General features: G+C 41.8%; 1 protein-coding gene across 1 annotated transcript in view; it reads right to left on the reverse strand.

Annotated features, from left to right (window-relative positions):
- Positions 1-17,629, reverse strand: part of atp11b (ATPase phospholipid transporting 11B) — a 168,099-nt gene that overhangs the window by 70,662 nt on the left and 79,808 nt on the right. The window contains exons 16-20 of the mRNA XM_068042349.1: positions 17,381-17,454; positions 14,899-15,002; positions 10,973-11,154; positions 6,488-6,691; positions 4,907-5,060 (exon numbers count right to left, since the gene is read on the reverse strand). Of these exons, the coding sequence (XP_067898450.1) occupies positions 4,907-5,060; positions 6,488-6,691; positions 10,973-11,154; positions 14,899-15,002; positions 17,381-17,454 (718 nt within the window). The remainder of the gene's footprint in view (positions 1-4,906; positions 5,061-6,487; positions 6,692-10,972; positions 11,155-14,898; positions 15,003-17,380; positions 17,455-17,629) is intronic.

The following is a 17,629-nucleotide window of genomic DNA, read 5'->3' on the forward strand; positions in this document are numbered from 1 at the left end:
TATATCTAACTCTTTCTTGAATATATTTAATGATTTGACCTCACCTGCTTTCCGTGGTAGAGAATTCCACAGGTTCATCACTCTCTGGGTGAAGAAATCTCTCCTCATTGTCCTAAATGGCCTACCCCTTATCCTTAGACTGTGACCCCTGGTCCTGGACTCCCCCACCATCAGGAACATCCTTCCTGCATCTAGTCTGTCCAGACCTGTTGGAATTTTGTAGGTGTCTATGAGACATCCTCTCATTCTTTTAAACTCTAGCGAATACAAGCCTAATCGATCAAATCTCTCTTCATACCTCAGTCCTGCCATCCCAGGAATCAGTCTGGTGAACTTTCGTTGCATTCCCTCCAGAGCAAGAATATCCTTCCTCAGATAAGGAGACCAAAACTGCGCACAATACTCCAGATGTGGTCTCACCAAGGCCTTGTATAATTGCAGCAAGACATCCTTGCTCCTGTACTCGAATCCTCTCGCTAAGGCAGCCAACATACCATTTGCCTTAACTGCCTGCTGCACCTGCATGCTTACTTTCAGCAACTAGTGCACAAGGACACCCTGGTCTCGCTGCACCTCCACCTTTCCCAATCTATCGCCGTTCAGATAATAATCTGCCTTTCTGTTTTTGCCACCAAAGTGGATAACCACACATTTATCCACATTATACTGCATCTGCCATGTATTTGCCCACTCACTCAACCTGTCCAAATCACACTGGAGCTTCTCTGCATCCTCACAGCTCACACTCCCAACCAGCTTTGTGTCGTCTGCAAGCTTGGATATATTACATTTAATTCCCTCATCTATATCATTAATATATATTTGTGAATAGCTGGGGTCCTAGCACTGATCCCTGTGGTACCCCACTAGTCACTGCCTGCCACTCGGAAAAAGACCAGTTTATTCCTACTCTTTGTTTCCTGTCTGCCAACCAGTTCTCTATCCATGTCAGTACCTTACCCCCAATCCCATGTGCTTTAATTTTGAATGCTAATCTCTCATGTGGGACCTTATCGAAAGCTTTCAGAGAATGCAAATACACCTCATACACTGGTTCTCCCTTATCTATTCTACTAGTTACATCCTCAAAAAATTCTAGTAGATTTGTCAAGCATAATTTCCCTTTCGTAAATCGATCTGGTCATTGTTTTCCAAGTGCTCTGCTATTACATCTTTAATAATGGAGTCTAGCATTTTTCTCACTACTGATGTCAGGCTAACTGGTCTATAATTCTCTGCTTTCTCTCTACCTCCTTTTTCAAATGTGGGGTTACTTTAGCTACCCTCCAATCCGTTGGAACGGTTTGAGTCTATAGACTTTTGAAAAATGACCAGCAATGCATCTACTATTTCTAGGGCCACTTCCTTCAGTACTCTGGGATTTATCAGCCTTCAATCCCATCAATTTCCCTAACACCATTTCCCTACTAATATGGATTTCATACAGTTTCTCCTTCTCACTAGACCCTATGTTCCCCAACATTTCTGGGAGATAATTTGTGTCCTCCTTTGTGAAGGCAGAACCAAAGTATGTATTAAATTGGTCTGCCATTTCTTTGTTCCCCACTATAAATTCCCCCGTTTGTGTCTGTAAGGGACCCACATTTGTCTTCACTAACCTACAGAAGCTTTTACAGTCAGTTTTTCTGTTCTCTGTAAGCTTACTCTCATACTCTATTTTCCCCTTCTTAATCAATCCCTTTGTCCTCCTTTGCTGAATTCTAAACTGCTCCCAATCCTCAGGTTTGCTGCTTGTTCTGGCCATTTTATATTTCTCCTCCTTGGATCTAATACTATCCCCAATTTCTTTTGTAAGCCATGGTTGAGCCACCCTTCCTGTATTAGTTTTGTGCCAGACAGGAATGAATAATTGCACTTCATCCATGCGCTCTTTAAATGCTAGCCATTGCCGATCCACTGTCAACCTTTTAAGTAACGTTCCCCAATCTAACATAGCCAACTCGCGCCTCATACCTTCATAGTTTCCTTTATTTAGATTCAGGACTCTAGTCTCAGAATCAACTCTCACTCTCCATCTTAATAAAGAATTCGATCATGTTATTGTCGCACTTCCCCAAGGGACCCCACACAACGAGATTGTTAACTAAGCCTTTCTCATTATACAGTACCCAGTCTAGGATGGCCTGTTCTCTAGTTGGCTCAACGTATTGGTCCAAAAAACCATCACGTACGCATTCGGGAATTCCTCCTCTACAGTATTATTGCTAATTTGGTTTGCCCAATCTATATGTAGATTAAAATTACCCATAATTACAGTTGCATCCTTATTGCATGTGTCTCTAATTTCCTGTTGAATGCCATCATCTACATCAACAACCCGAGAGAAAAGTAATCAGGCACTGCAGCTTAAAGCATGGCCACCCGACCTGAACCAGACCAGACCTGACGACACGTGTCGGGGTCGGGTTCGGGTTGAGTCGGGTCTCTCTTCCAGGTCCGGCATTCGGGCTCGGGTCGGGTCGGGTCGGGTCGGGCTGTACGTGGACACAGTGCTGCATTGCTCAGGGAGGAAAGTAATCTTCAAAATTAACTATTATGGTGGTTGCGTCGGGTGCGGAAAAAAAAATCAAAGGACTTGGGCCCGGGTCGGTTTTGGATTGGATGTGGTTGGGTCGTGTTTCAATTTCATACCTGAGCAGGCCTTTACTGCAGCTACAACTCACTGAATATGGTAGCAATCTGCACCCACCATTGGAAAATAATTGCTTCTGATTCACAAATGCTTTGAAAGGAGTAAAAACAGAAAGGGCTGGAAACACTCAGCAGGTCTGGCAGCACCTGTGGAGAGAGGATAGTAGTTACTGTTTCAGGTCTGTGGCCTTTCATCAGAACTTCTAATTCTCATGAAAGGTCATAGACCTGAAACGTTAACTCTGCTTCTCTCTCCACAGATGCTGCCAGACCTGCTCAGTATTTCCAGCACTTTGTTTTTATTTCAGATTTCCAGCATCCACAGTATTTTGCTTTTATTATGCTTCTAAGGGAGAATGCATGAGGCTAAATTGCAGAGGCTGCAAGAATAAACTTTTAAGATGGTTGATGCAATACAGTCTAAAATACACAAGTCATTGAGTCCATGGGTTGTGACAAACTTGTCCAACCTATGTACCTCACATGTTGAAATCAGCTCCCGTGAAAAAAATATCTTCCAAAGACTAATAGGATATCTCTCCATTGACTAGCAGCGTCAGAACTTGCCATATTTTACATTTTCTATCAACTGTGGAGAGTATGCCTTCATTAGCCAATCATCTAAATAGAGTCAGACATATTACCCTTGCTGTGAAACTACAAAAATGCACTTGGTAAATGCCATGAGACAGATGCTGTCAGGCAAAAAGGAAAGCACAATGTACAGGTAGTACACTTCAACACACTTTGTTCTCTTCCTTGACTTTAATATGATGTGCACAGTCATTAGATCGACTGTGGCTATAGTGTCTCCTGAGCATACTTGCTCCCATGGTCTGTAGCAGGGTAATCACTTCAAAGTGAAGGCATTTATAGCCCTGATTCAATCAAAATCATCCATTATAAAATAGAATCATAAAATAGTTTACAGCACAGCAGGCAGCCATTTAGCCCCTAGTGCCCATGCAGACTCTCTGTAAGAGCAATTCAGCTAGGCTCACTCCCATGCTCTTTCCCCATAATGCTGCAATTTTTTCTCTTCAGATAATTATTCAATTCCCTTTTGAAAGTCACAATTAAAACTGTCTCCACCACACTCTCAGGTAGTGCATTCCAGATCCTAACCACTTTTTTAAAAAAAAATTCATTTCATGGGATGTGGGCAAGGCCAGCATTTGTTTCCGATCCCCAATTGTCCTCAAGAAGGTGGTGGTGAGCTACCTTCTTGAACTGCTGCAGTCCATCTCACGTGTATAAAGGTTTTTTATGTTGCCTCTGGTTCTTTTGTCAACCACCTTAAATTGGTGCCCTCTGGTTCTTGACACGTCCACCTATGGGAAAAGTTTCCCTCTATCTACTCTACCTAAATTCCTCATGATCTTGAGCATTTCTATCAAATCTCCTCTCAACTGTCTCTTCTCTAAAAGGAGAACACCAACTTCTCCACTTTATCCACATAACTGAGGTTCCTCAACATTGGAACCATTCTTGTAAATGCCTTCTGCACCCTCTTCAAAGCCTTCACATCCTTCTTAAAGTGCAGTGCCCAGCATTGGCCACAATATTCCTGTTGAGGCCAAACCAGGGTTTTATAAAGGTTCATCATAACTTCCTTGTTTTTGTACTATAAGCCTCTATTTATAAAACCCAGGATCCCATTGAGGACTTCAAAGGAAAATCTGTTCACTGGTCTTACAAAACCATTGGTGATCACAGCAAGTAACAGACCCTATGACACATTGTTCAAAAGTACATTGTGCCCCCATCTTGACTTTCTCAAGGAAAGCACTTCCCCAAATTATGGAACAATGCCTGTGAAGGAGGACTGCGTCACATATGCACCTGACTAAATTTGTAGTCACCAGTCCTTGACTGACGTACAAAGTTTCCAGCAGGGGTCTCCAAACAGGTGCAGCTGATTTTCTTTTCACTAGCCCAGTAAGATCGAGATGAATTGTCGCATTGTCGCTTGAGATAAGAATTGGGATGAAACCTATAAACTTCATGATCTGATCTAACTAGGAAATACATTTGCTCCATTTAGGCATCAGAGAGCAGAATTTTAAGACTTGTATTTGCATTCTGGTAAAAGAAATGAAATTCTATACCAACATACTCAAGGATAAGGTTTTTGGTTCTATTATCATACTACACGGCAGTTTGATGTTACCAACTTAACACGAACAACATGAGACATTGCAAGAGTAAGTTCGATTTCTTTGAGTCCAACTGTGCATTTGAGTATGCAACTTACTTTTGCTTTTTGTAGGGGTGCCATTCGGCAACATAACACAGCATTGCAGTTTTTGCTAATTTCCATGAACAGTTCTTCATGTCCCCTGAGTGCAATTGAAAGGCTGGTTCCATCTACAACCAAGCCATGCTGAATCACATGATCCTGTTTTATTCTGCAATCATAAACCACTTGTTAAGTTCATAATTCAGATTTCTGAAGCTTGCTATACAGCAAACTCATTTGCATAAACTATACACAGATAAAACATTGCCTCCGCCAAGGGGAAAGAGGGGAGGAATCTTGCTCATTCCGCTCACACCAAACATTGCTGCCTTCTTCAACTCTGCCACATCAACAATTGTGGCCACTATCCACATTTCCCTCCACAATGTTCTTTCACTCACAAAGCCCTTGCCATCCATAACACTGTGACCATGGTTTCGACAGAAACTTCTCTCATGGGTGACAGCACCATATCCCTTATTGAAACTTCTTTGCCTGTCTGTACTGTCCACCATCTGCCCATCCAAACCACCACAGTAATAGTGTGGGCCTCATCACCAAATCACATTTCGGTTTCTCTGCTTGCTCCTCCTTAAAGCACCTTCCGTCCCTCCTGCCTGTCCTTTAAATTCCCATTCGCCACTACCCTGCCAAGCCAATTTTTTTTTTTAAAAACAGATATTCTCCTTCCAACACCTCTGCCTTTGCATTGCCAGCTTGCTTGTTTGACATCCAATCCTGCATAAGTAACAATTTCTTCCAGTTGAACAGTGGGAAGACCAAAGCCATCAGTCTTCGGGCCCTGACAAACTCTGTACTCTTGCCATTGATCCTACCCCCCTTCCTGGCCACTGGCTTACAATGAACTAAATCATGGATGACCTCTGTCCTATTTGACCCTGTGCTGAGTGTTTGATCCAATATACTCTCCAAAGACTGCCTACTTCCACCACTAACCCTGACGACCTCTGCCCCTGCCTTAGCATATCTGCAGATGAAACCCTTCTCCATGTCTTTGACACCTCCAGGTTCAATTACGTTCAATGCTCTCTGGGTCAGCATTTGATCCTCCACTCTTCAAAAGCTGATCCAAAATTCTGTAGCTTGTATGCCATCCGGCTCACCAATCACTCCTACTCTCTGACCTAAATTAGCTCCCAGTCGCTCAGCAACTCAAATTTAAATTTCTCATGCTCATGTTCAAGTTCCTTCATGGCCTCCCTCTCCTCCTTTAAGGCCCTACTTAAAATCCACCTTTTTGACCAAGCTCTTTGCCACCTTGCTTCATATTTCCTTCTTTGGCTCAAGGTAATTTTTGTTTTATTATGCTTTTGAAGTGCCTTGGGCTCTATCCTAAAGATGTTATATTGATAGAAGCTGTTTGAGGGCCAGAGGATTTGAAAGAAAATGTAGTTATGAACAGTGTATGTTAATAGTAAAGACAAATATGACTGTTACTGAAACTTTTAAGATTTACAATATTCAATTATTCATGAATGATTTTACTAGAACCAATTCTGTAATCATAAAATACAAAAAAATTGTGTGGAATAGGTTAAATAGACCACAGAAACTTTTCAAAGAGAACATGATTACCTTCTATCAAGCGTTTGAAGTTGCACTCCACATTCACTGTCTGATTTCTGATTAGTAAGTTCCAAAATGTTCATGTTCCTATGAAAATGTCCACTTGCTAAACTCACACTAATTGCAGTTTCCTGTTTATCTCCTGTAAGAACCCATACTTTGATTCCTGCCAATTTAAGAGCTTCTATCGTCTCTGGAACTTTGTCTTGCAACCTGGAATAGGAAACAAAGCAGTCAAAATACTTACAGTAAGCAACATAGGTCCAATTAAAATTTCTGAAGACTATTCAGTAACATTGGCAAAGTATGCATATAGGTGGACTGCAACTCAGAAATTATCTCAGCTATGATACCTGATGGTCAGAAACACTCATTTCCTGGACTTATACATGTAAAAATTGCTATTTGTCTGAGGTACCAAACACCATGGAATCATACCTAGAATGAGTCCTCATTTTTTGGAGACTAAAGGAAAATGGGAGCAGGTGAAAACAAGACAGTGAAAACAAAATTATGTTCAAATTCATGTTGCTTCGTGAGGGACACATGAATAGGCCACATTTTTAAATCAAAGCAAGCTATTTTCATTTTTAATGAGTGACTCTTACCAGGTCATTGTTCTAAAAAAGGGGTGAAAGTCAATCTTCATAGATCCAGGCCCTAGAGGTAGTGCAGTTCAAAGCCAACTAGCTACATTTTCATTGAAGAGAAGACCTCTAAACAACACCTCTATAAGCTTTGGGTCTTCTTCAAAAACGCAACTTGTATAAATCCTTCTAAAACTATACAAGATTCCTATCTGGGCAGAGAAAGTAGATGTGAAACAAAACTTTCAGATATGCCAAGAAAGCAGGACAGAAGAGCACAGGCTCAGAGATATGAAACTCAAATTTAAGACCAATGAAGGAAGTATTTCTTAGCAGAACAGCTGAAATAGGTTATCAGGAAGAGTGGTTAAGGCAAAGATACAGATTAATTTAACTGACAGCTGGAAACTGTGATGGAAAGATGACAGAATTGGTACCTCATATGATTAAATAAAATGATCTGAGGACCCTTCACCTGAACCCTTCTTTGAGTGAATTCAGTGCTACTTTTCTCAAAGATTAAGTTAACTGAGTAATCAACATCTTTCAGTTAAGAAGCCCCATATCACAAAAGAACACACTCAATCTCATCAGTTGAGATGAGCAGCTCTTTTCAAAATAATGTAAAACTTTATACATTAGTGGTCTGTGGTTATGTGGCCAGCAGAATCTTACAATGCACTATCAGGCTCTAATAAATGGGGGCACAAAACTGAAATGTATTGAAGATGTTATGTCTAAAACACAATGCTCCAGACAGCTAAATAATACGGTTGAGAAATGCCTCAATAAAAATGTATTTCACTTTAAAGGAATCAAAACACGAGCTCACAACAGTACCAACGTCTGAACTTTGAGGTTCAAATTGATACTCAAATAATGTGCATTACCATCATCACCTGACTTCATCAAATGTTCTGTACAACTAAAATCAGTTACAAATATAAAGCATAAGAATAGATTACTTACAATAGAGAATCTTCATCATAGTATGATCAATTTCAACATCGAGCCACAATCAGGAATTGCTGTTATCTTACAGGGGAAGTTACCAGGAACACTGTCACTTGAACTTCATATTTTGGGATTCTGGTGACCTTGTCTCTAACCCTTACGTATCACAGCATCACTTTGAAACAGGCCTGCACTCCTCTGTTTGGCAATGGCAACAATAAAACCTGCAGGACCACCGAGAGCACTAACATTTTACAGTAATAAATAACTGTCAAAAAGAAAATTGAGATCTGCCAGGAGGGTGCTTTATATGCGGAGGCCAAAGCTCAAAGAATGACGAAGCCTTAGTCTACAGTAAGTAATTATATTTTTGTTTTATTTGTTCATCCTCCACATAAAGTCATTTTTTCAAGCAGCATTATCCAGAGAAATTGAAGTTTCAGGCCATCTTGGAAAATAATAGAGCACTTTTTGTCAGGGCAGAAAAAAGATTTGTGACAGTGTAAAAGCTGCTCTAGGCAACTATCTTAGAACAACCTTGAGGGAACTTTGCACAAGTTGGTCCAACAAAAAACTAGCACACAAACTGAGCAAGCTTCATCCTATTTGGCAAATAATATAAAGGATTTACACTCAACTATCCAGTTTGTCAACTTAATTAATTGTCTGAACTGCTAAAGGTCTTTCATCCCAATAGTGTAATAAGCTGATGACCTAGCCACAAAAACCAAGTGGTACTTTCTTTCGTAAGAAATGTTAAATGGTTGACAAAATTTGGTCAGTATAATTTTCTGACATTGGTGAAATGCAAACAATGTTAAGCAGAGATGGAGAATTAACTTGACAAACAAGCTGGATCTACCAATGAAAGACACTCACTTGCTTTTCTTGTTTATGATGAAGGCTGGTAAAGTAATAGTCTCAAGAGATTTCACAAACCCAGGGATTGATAAGAATTTGACTTGAGCTTTAATTCCAACAAGTTAAAGTGTCATCCAGGGGCAAACTAAGGAGCAAGTGATTGCACTAATCAAACATACTTGCTAAATAGATTAAGTGAAAAACTCTATTACTGCATCTGCCAGATGTAAATCTCAGGAAGAGATGGCAGTCATATGGACACTCAATGAATTTGTAGAAATTCCAGCAATCCAAAAGAAATATTGGTATATCACCCTACATATTTATACTGATCATTTGATATCAATGCATGAAGCAATTCCAGTTAGTATGCTAAATTTTCCACGTGGAATTGTTCCGAGTGACCAGCATTGTTGTTAGGAATGATTGGTGGACTCCCAACAGGTAAAAGCCATGCATTTGAAGAACCATGCTGACAACTATATGTGTCACTGAGTTAGTACCATAGTCAAAGCCCTATCAGTGCAAAATTAGTGGCGAGGTCAATGTAGATGAAAGTTATTTGAGGCTGAGGCCAGTGCTCTGAGTAGGACCAAAGACAGCATCAACGGTGGTGATGCCCTTGCCTGTCAGTCAAAAATTAGGAAGCACTGGTCATTCTACTATTGCCAGTGCTAGCAGAAGGCCCAGCATCCAAATCTAAAGATAAAACTAATTTGCAGCATGGTTGCAGGCAATTTTGAGGAACACTGTACCTTCTTGGCTCTGGGAATTAACAAAAACTCAATTAAACCGATGCAGCTTTATGGGAACAATCCTGTAAATTCTCCCCCATTTCTGACCCTGTCAAGGGGGTTCAGAGATGTTTCACTGGACTGGATATCTTCTTGTGCAAGGCGAAGTTAAACTTGGACTACCAGGAAGCCAGAAACTGTTTTCAATTATTTAAGCCAAGCATGTTCTACTCTTGAAACAAATCTGGAATAATTGTGAGTGTCTCTCACAAGGAAGATCTATGGCATCCTACAAAAACACTGAAGCCAACATTAATCAGCAGCCTAGAATTAACTGGGGTCAGGTTGATCATCATAGCCTTGCAAGTTTCCATGAAAAATAGTTCATCAAACTTCATCAAAACTTTAAAAAGAATCATTGATCTATGTTCTTAAAGACTAGAAAGAGACTAAAGTGGCTGAAAATAATATAGGAAAATGTGGGAAGCTGCCTACTGCCTCAAATAGGAAAAAGAAAGCAGAACACTTGCCTCTTCAGTGACACTGTTATAACAGGATGGGAAAAAGGTCATCTCACCCAAAGAGTACAAAATTTTTAATAGCAATTCCTGACTGTACATGGAGGTTGAATGAGATTTTGAAATAAGCAGAATCCACATCAGGAACTGGTGGTTAACACAAAATGTGCCACTTACTTCTCTGGCAATGTGTCAGGTGCCAACTTCATTTCTTTCCTGAAAACCACCATCTCCTGATGTGCTCCTTACCTTCACATTTGCACATGCAGGATGGCTGATGAGGAAAACATACAACATACAAACCTGAATTTTAATTCCAAAAAGAACGTAAGTATCCTAGTATTTTGGTAATTCTCTGAATTCAGTTAACAGTTTAATTGAGTATTGGTGGAACTGTATTCATTTCCAGGACAGGACTAAACACAACAATAAAACAAGACATCCATTGTGCATCCTCAAATTGCAATAAAACAAATAATTGGATTGATGGAAACGCATCATTAAGCGACTACTGGTTCCAGCACATTTGAAGTTACGTTGACACGAGTTAAAAAAGGAACTGGATTTTCATAAGTTACAGCATACATGGTGAGAGCTGATGGCTTCAAAACAGATGAAACAAAATATTTTTTGCCTTCTACTATAGACCAATCAGCAATATTTCAGAAGTATCCACAGCATAAAAACTTCTTCATCTACAGAATTTGTTCTCAGAATAATTACATCATTATTTTAGACTCTCTTCCTATTTATTTACATAACTCATTAACTTCATGGTAAAGTAAGAGTATTCAAAGATATCTAACTGGAGTAACAATAATGACAAAGCATACAACATACTTGTCCTCGACTCCAGAAACTCCCAGCAGGTGCAGGTCTCTCTCAATGAAATTGAAAACATCTGCTACTTCCTGTTCGCGCTGCTGCAGAGAAGTCCTGGCTGTAAGAAGCCGAGATTCTATATCCTCATACTCTTTTCTGGATAAATATTTGCATGCTACACACAGTGTTCGCAGTCCTTTCTAGGAAGAATACGAAAAACATCTGATTTATATAGCATCTTGAACATCCTCAGTGCGTTCCAAAGCACTGCACAGCCAATGAGGTTGTTATTTTTTGAATTGTAGTCATTGTTAGGCAGGGAAACGCAGCACTCAACTGTGCACAGCAATATCCCTCAAGCAACAATGGGCTGGATTTTGCAGTCAGCGGCAAAGCAACAACGCTTGCCGCTGACTTCAAAGAAAGCTGCCCACAAAGATCCAGTGATCTGTGGTGCAGATTACCCCTTTCCTGATGGCAATTTAAATCCGGCATCAAGTCAGCGAGATCCCTTGGCATGGAGCTGTGATATCAGCAAGCAGGTAAGTAGCCAATCACATTGAAGTATTCCAACAGAGCAAACCAGCAAGTTAAAAAGCACTTCATCCTACACGTTATTAAAATTTTCAGATAGCGAAATAAATGATCATGGCTGGATTAACAAGAAAACTTAAATGAAAGCATACAAAGTTTTGTTTTAAAAAAAGCAAAATTATGAAGAAATGCGACATTTCATCAATATAAGCTTTTCGTGGCCAGTGAGGGTGTTTAGCAGTAATTATGAAGTTAGTACACTTTTTAAACACCTCATTCAACAAGGTTCTACTTTTTCAAGAGTTTTTACAGAGCGACTAACAGTGAAAGTTCTCATCAATTTAAGATTCCAATTGATTGCACTTTGGGGTGTCTCAACAGCTCACCGTCTGAAGTATAGAATCACAGACAACAACTTCTGGATTTCCTCATTATTCTGTGCATGTGCAAGCTCCAGAAGTTGCTGCCAAATTAACTCAGCATTAGCATCCCACTTCCATGTTTCCTGACCACTGCCAGAATGTTGGAGTGATGACAACCTACACTCTGTCAAAGAAAGGATTGCAATTTAAAGGTACCTTCAGGGGTTAGAATGGCTGCAGCCAACGTTTTGAAGACAGAAGGCCCAGCAAGGATGCACCCCCCCAACCACTAAAAGAAATATGATGTGCACAATGTGGACTCTGAAGTTTTTCCCCATGTCATCAATAAATCATGCATTATCTCCTTCAAGGACCTTGAACAACAGAAGGTGGTGGTCAATGAGTCCTTAGAGGAGGGTGAGCACTCTGAGGATGCACTGCCAAATGATTCATGTGCACCCTCCACCAATACAGATACACACACCTTGTTGGGTACTGCAGTAGGTTGTCATACAGTGAGGTGCACATCACAGGTGAGCAGCTGCTGGAGATAGGGATAGCATTGGAGAGTTCGTCAGCAGGAGCAGGATAATCCCAAGCAATGCTCAGCCTGAAGTAGATGTTGAGCCTTGGGGGGGGGGTGATCCACGAAAAGGGAACTGTGGAGCAGCAACGGGAAATATGTGCACTTCTGTCAGTATTTCCAGAGCCAGTGAGCATCCTAGGAGAGAGATTGGAAGAGTCTATCTCTAGCTCAAGTGCCATGATGCCTCAAGGCATTTGCAATCTCCACCTGCATGGAAAAATCAGATATGACAGGCAACTGAGTGTGTGTTGTCCCAGACAGGATGGAGGAAAGTCTTGCCTTGGTGGCTCAATACCTCACTGAAATGCAGCAAGTGCTCTGAAGATGATGGATAAAGGGCACATGGAAGCAGGGACTCTTAAGGTGCTTCCACTTCTCATTCATTGTCCTCCTGTCCCCAGACAGAGCCCCCCATGCTGCCTCCTGCCCTGGGTCAGGTAAAGGTGGGGCAGTCTTTGTCAGGGTCCTCTGGCTTATCCTCTCTTCCTCTTCTAAGGATGCAGATCAATCTGCAACTTCCTCTTCCTGCAACGTCATTACTCTCTGCAGCACCATGTTCTGCAAGGTACAGCAGACCACAACATTCTGGAAACCCTTGATGGGGCATACTAAACACCCCCAGAACTGTTAAGAACATGAACTGCATCTTCAGCAGCTCCATGGCTTGCTCCATGATCACCCTTGTGGTCATGTGGTTCCTTTTGTACATATCCTCTGCATCAGTGCTATGGCTCCTCACAGGAGCCACCTGCTCATGCTGTGTGGAGGTGCAAAAACCTGTGGTAGATGTAACTGCAGCAGAATGACTGGATCATGGCAGCTCCCTGGTTTTCTAGTGCAGACATGCATGATGATCTTCTGATGGTCACACACAAGTTGAACACAGAGGAATTGGAATCCCTTCCGAATGATGAACACTCCAGGCTGATCTGAGGGCCCCTTTGATTGCCATGTGTCAAGGACTCCCTGTGCCTGTGGTAATCCAGCCACTGTGACATTACTGTGAGCCTTTTGGGTCTGACTGGCCTCAGTAGCAAAGTGGGCATAACTGGAGGCCATGGCAAACAAGTCATCAGTCACTTGGCAGATGCACTTGTGGCAACAGATGGAGATCCTGGAGAGGTCATCAGAAAATCCCTGGAAGTACCAAGAGGGCAAGATATTCAGGGCTGTGGTGACCTTGACGGCCACTGGCAATGCTTGCCCACTTGGTCCAGGAAGCTGCAGATGTTAGCAATGACCTGAGCTTCCTGAGGGATTACTGTCCCATCACGTCGAGGAAGCTAATCCTCTGTCTGTATACCTTAAGCTGGGGGTATCACCTCCTTCGAGTGTCCATCCACTCTGTCCTGTGGAGTGGCATATCGTTGCGCAGAAGCAGCTGTTGGTGTGGCTGTTCCTGTTGTTTCTCATCAGAGGTCCATGCTATAGCTGCATAAGTTCCTCCCATGCTGCAGTGAAGACTGACAGCAGGGAAGACCAGATCAAGGTGAATAAAAGTTCAAGGCAGGCGAAATGACTTCCAAAACTTTGGAAATCACCTACGAAAGTGAAATCAGGCTCTCAGAGCAAGTCCTGTGAGCTCAAGCCTTTCACATAGGGCGGCCAGCAGCTATGCAATTTCACTACTTAAATTCTTGCAAGCCTGTCAAGTTTCATTGAACAATGGCTAGAACACAGTGGGGAGCCTTGTTGATGCGGGCGAGATCCACACAACTTTGAAAAACCATGCGCTGGCTGATAAAGCTAGAATCCTGGGTTAAATCCACAATTAATTTACTATTTAAATATTTAAAATACTTAAGATTTTTCCTCTCCTCTCCAAAAATGCCCTGGTTAAACCTTGAAGTGGGTGGATCACGTCAGGTTCCCGACCCACTGGCACTTTTCGGGGCTTTAACTCCCCACCCGCACACGCCCCTGCAACCCCACTTGGCAATAAAAATTATGCCCCTTATTTCAATGCGAACTTTTAAAATCGACAAAATACTTCAGTGCCAGCCACAGCACTCCCTGTATACTTTCCAAACTTTCGCCCAGTATAGAAAAGCTCCAAAAAGGGTACAATTGCACCAGCAGCCAGAAGAAATAATCAATCATCTAAACTATAAGTAGTTCACGATACCATTAAATAGCAGTGGTGGGGAGGTCCTTCATAACACTTAACACATGTTCAGCTGTACAAAGTAAAGATGGGGCATAGGCTGGACAGTGGCTTTCAAAAATGGCAGCACTGACATCAATTCAGTGGACTGACATCATAATCTATCTGCTTTGCATGCTGCTGGAAATAATTAGGTCCATGTATACACCTCTTTAACAAGATGGCGTCCGGATGCATGCGTGTACTCCCATCTTGAGCCCCATTTGAGCATTAAGAGGCCATCTTGCACCTAAAAAAAAAGGGGGTTACAGAGCCCAATTTCTCCCCCATAATTCTACAGAAAAGGCACATGACTTACCATCGCAAGTTCATCCACATGTGCACTCATCAGAGATACTGCCCCACTTTTGGCTAATGGGAGGATGGAAGACTCGGCCCCTTTAGTGAACATAATCATCTTGCCTGAAACAAAATGTAACAAACTCTCAATGAGAAGAAAAAATATTTATTTACATGTAAATTTGTTGAATGCTTATATTTTCATTCAATATTCTATGCATCTAAGTTGCTTCAACACTACTGTCCCAGAAAATAATTTTAAACGTAATAGCAAAACATGTATTGCCCACTATACAAATGGATGATGAAAATCGTTGTTAAATGGATCAGACCGAAATTCAGAACTGACGTGCATGTGTTTGCATCGTTTCTAAGCCAACTGTAAAAAAAAAGTTACAAAGAAAAAAGAACAGTACAGCACAGGAACAGGCCATTCAGCCCTCCAAGCCTGCCTAAACTAAAACCTTCTGCACTTCCGGGGTCCGTATCCCTCTATTCCCATCCTATTCATGTATTTGTCAAGATGCCTCTTAAACGTCTCTATGGTACCTGCTTCCACCACCTCCCCTGGCAACAAGTTCCAGGCACTCACCACCCTCTGTGTAAAGAACTTGCCTCACACATCCCCTCCAAACTTTGCCCCTCTCACCTTAAACCTACGTCCCCTAGTAACTGACTCTTCCACCCTGGGAAAAAGCTTCTGACTATCCACTCTGTCTATGCAGCTCATAACTTTGTAAACCTCTATCATGTCGCCCCTCCACCTCCGTCGTTCCAGTGAAAACAATCAGAGTTTATCCAACCTCTCCTCATAGCTAATGCCGTCCAGACCAGGCAACATCCTGGTAAACCCTCTTCTGTACCCTCTCCAAAGCCTCCACGTCCTTCTGGTAGTGTGGCGACCAGAATTGCACACAATATTCTAAGTGTGGCCTAACTAAAGTTCTATACAGCTGCAGCATGACTTGCCAATTTTTATACTCTATGCCCGACCGATGAAGGCAAGCATGCCGTATGCCTTCTTGACTACCTTATCCACCTGCGTTGCCACTTTCAGTGACCTGTGGACCTGTACGCCCAGATCTCTCTGCCTGTCAATACTCCTAAGGGTTCTGCCATTTACTGTATACTTTCCACCTGCATTAGACCTTCCAAAATGCATTACCTCACATTTGTCCGAATTAAACTCCATCTGCCATTTCTTCGCCCAAGTCTCCAACCGATCTATATCCTGCTGTATCCTTTGACAATCCTCATCACTGTCCGCAACCCCACCAACCTTGGTGTCGTCCGCAAACTTACTAATCAGACCAGCTACATTTTCCTCCAAATCATTTATATATACTACAAACAGCAAAAGTCCCAGCACTGATCCCTGCGGAACACCACTCATCACATCCCTCCATTCAGAAAAGCACCCTTCCACTGCTACCCTCTGTCTTCTATGACCGAGCCAGTTCTGTATCCATCTTGCCAGCTCCCCTCTGATCCCATGTGACTTCACCTTTTGTATCAGTCTGCCATGAGGGACCTTGTCAAAGGCTTTACTGAAGTCCATATAGAGAACATCCACTGCCCTTCCTTCATCAATCATCTTCATCACTTCCTCAACAAACTCAATCAAATTAGTGAGACACAACCTCCCCTTCACAAAACCATGCTGCCTCTCGCTAATAAGTCCATTTGTTTTCAAATGGGAGTAAATCCTGTCCCGAAGAATCCTTTCTAATAATTTCCCTACCACTGACGTCAGGCTCACCGGCCTATAATTTCCTGGATTATCCTTGCTACCCTTCTTAAACAAAGGAACAACATTGGCTATTCTCCAGTCCTCTGGGACCTCACCTATAGCCAATGAGGATGCAAAGATTTCTGTGAAGGCCCCAGCAATTTCTTCCCTTGCCTCCCTCAGTATTCTGGGGGTAGATCCCATCAGGCCCTGGGGACTTATCTACCTTAATGCTTTGCAAGACACCCAACACCTCCTCCTTTTTGATAATGAGATGACTGAGACTATCTCCACTCCCTTCCCCAGGCTCATCATCCACCAAGTCCTTCTCTTTGGTGAATACTGATGCAAAGTACTCATTTAGTACCTCGCCCATTTCCTCTGGCTCCACACATAGATTCCCTTCTCTGTCCTCGAGTGGGCCAACCCTTTCCCTGGTTACCCTCTTGCTCTTTATATACGTATAAAAAGCCTTGGGATTTTCCTTAACCAAAAGGTGCTTTTCAATTCAATGCCATGTTAGTCCTGCCAGCTCCTAGTGCATAGTTGTGTAATTAATTGGCAAGCCAAGCTTCATCATCCATACTTTTGCTGTTACACATTCAGTCCATCAACAGTATTAGATTGTCTCTGCTACTTTTGTGCTAACTGAATATATAAAGTTCATTTTTATGTTCTAAGCTTTCCCTTACATGAACACATTTATTGTACATTAACAAAATGAATCTTGACATCTTAAGTTCTCATATGTAGTTAGGATGTATTAACATACCCTCTGGTGTTTCTACAATTACACTCATTCGCCTGCGATCTGCATCAAACTCTAAAACATCTAGAAGTTTGTACCTGTAGAAAAGGAACAAATAAAGTTATCGGCATCTTAAGGAATTTTTAACTGCTAGCTAAATAATATCACAAATATATTTGAGATCTGTATTTTCTGTATCAGTACTGCCTTTATCTCATGTCAATCATGTGGCATATACAACAGTACATAAGAACATAAGAAATATGAGGAGTA

This window comes from Heterodontus francisci, chromosome 11 (genome assembly GCF_036365525.1).
Source record: "Heterodontus francisci isolate sHetFra1 chromosome 11, sHetFra1.hap1, whole genome shotgun sequence".
In the NCBI taxonomy this organism is placed as follows: Eukaryota; Metazoa; Chordata; class Chondrichthyes; order Heterodontiformes; family Heterodontidae; genus Heterodontus; species Heterodontus francisci.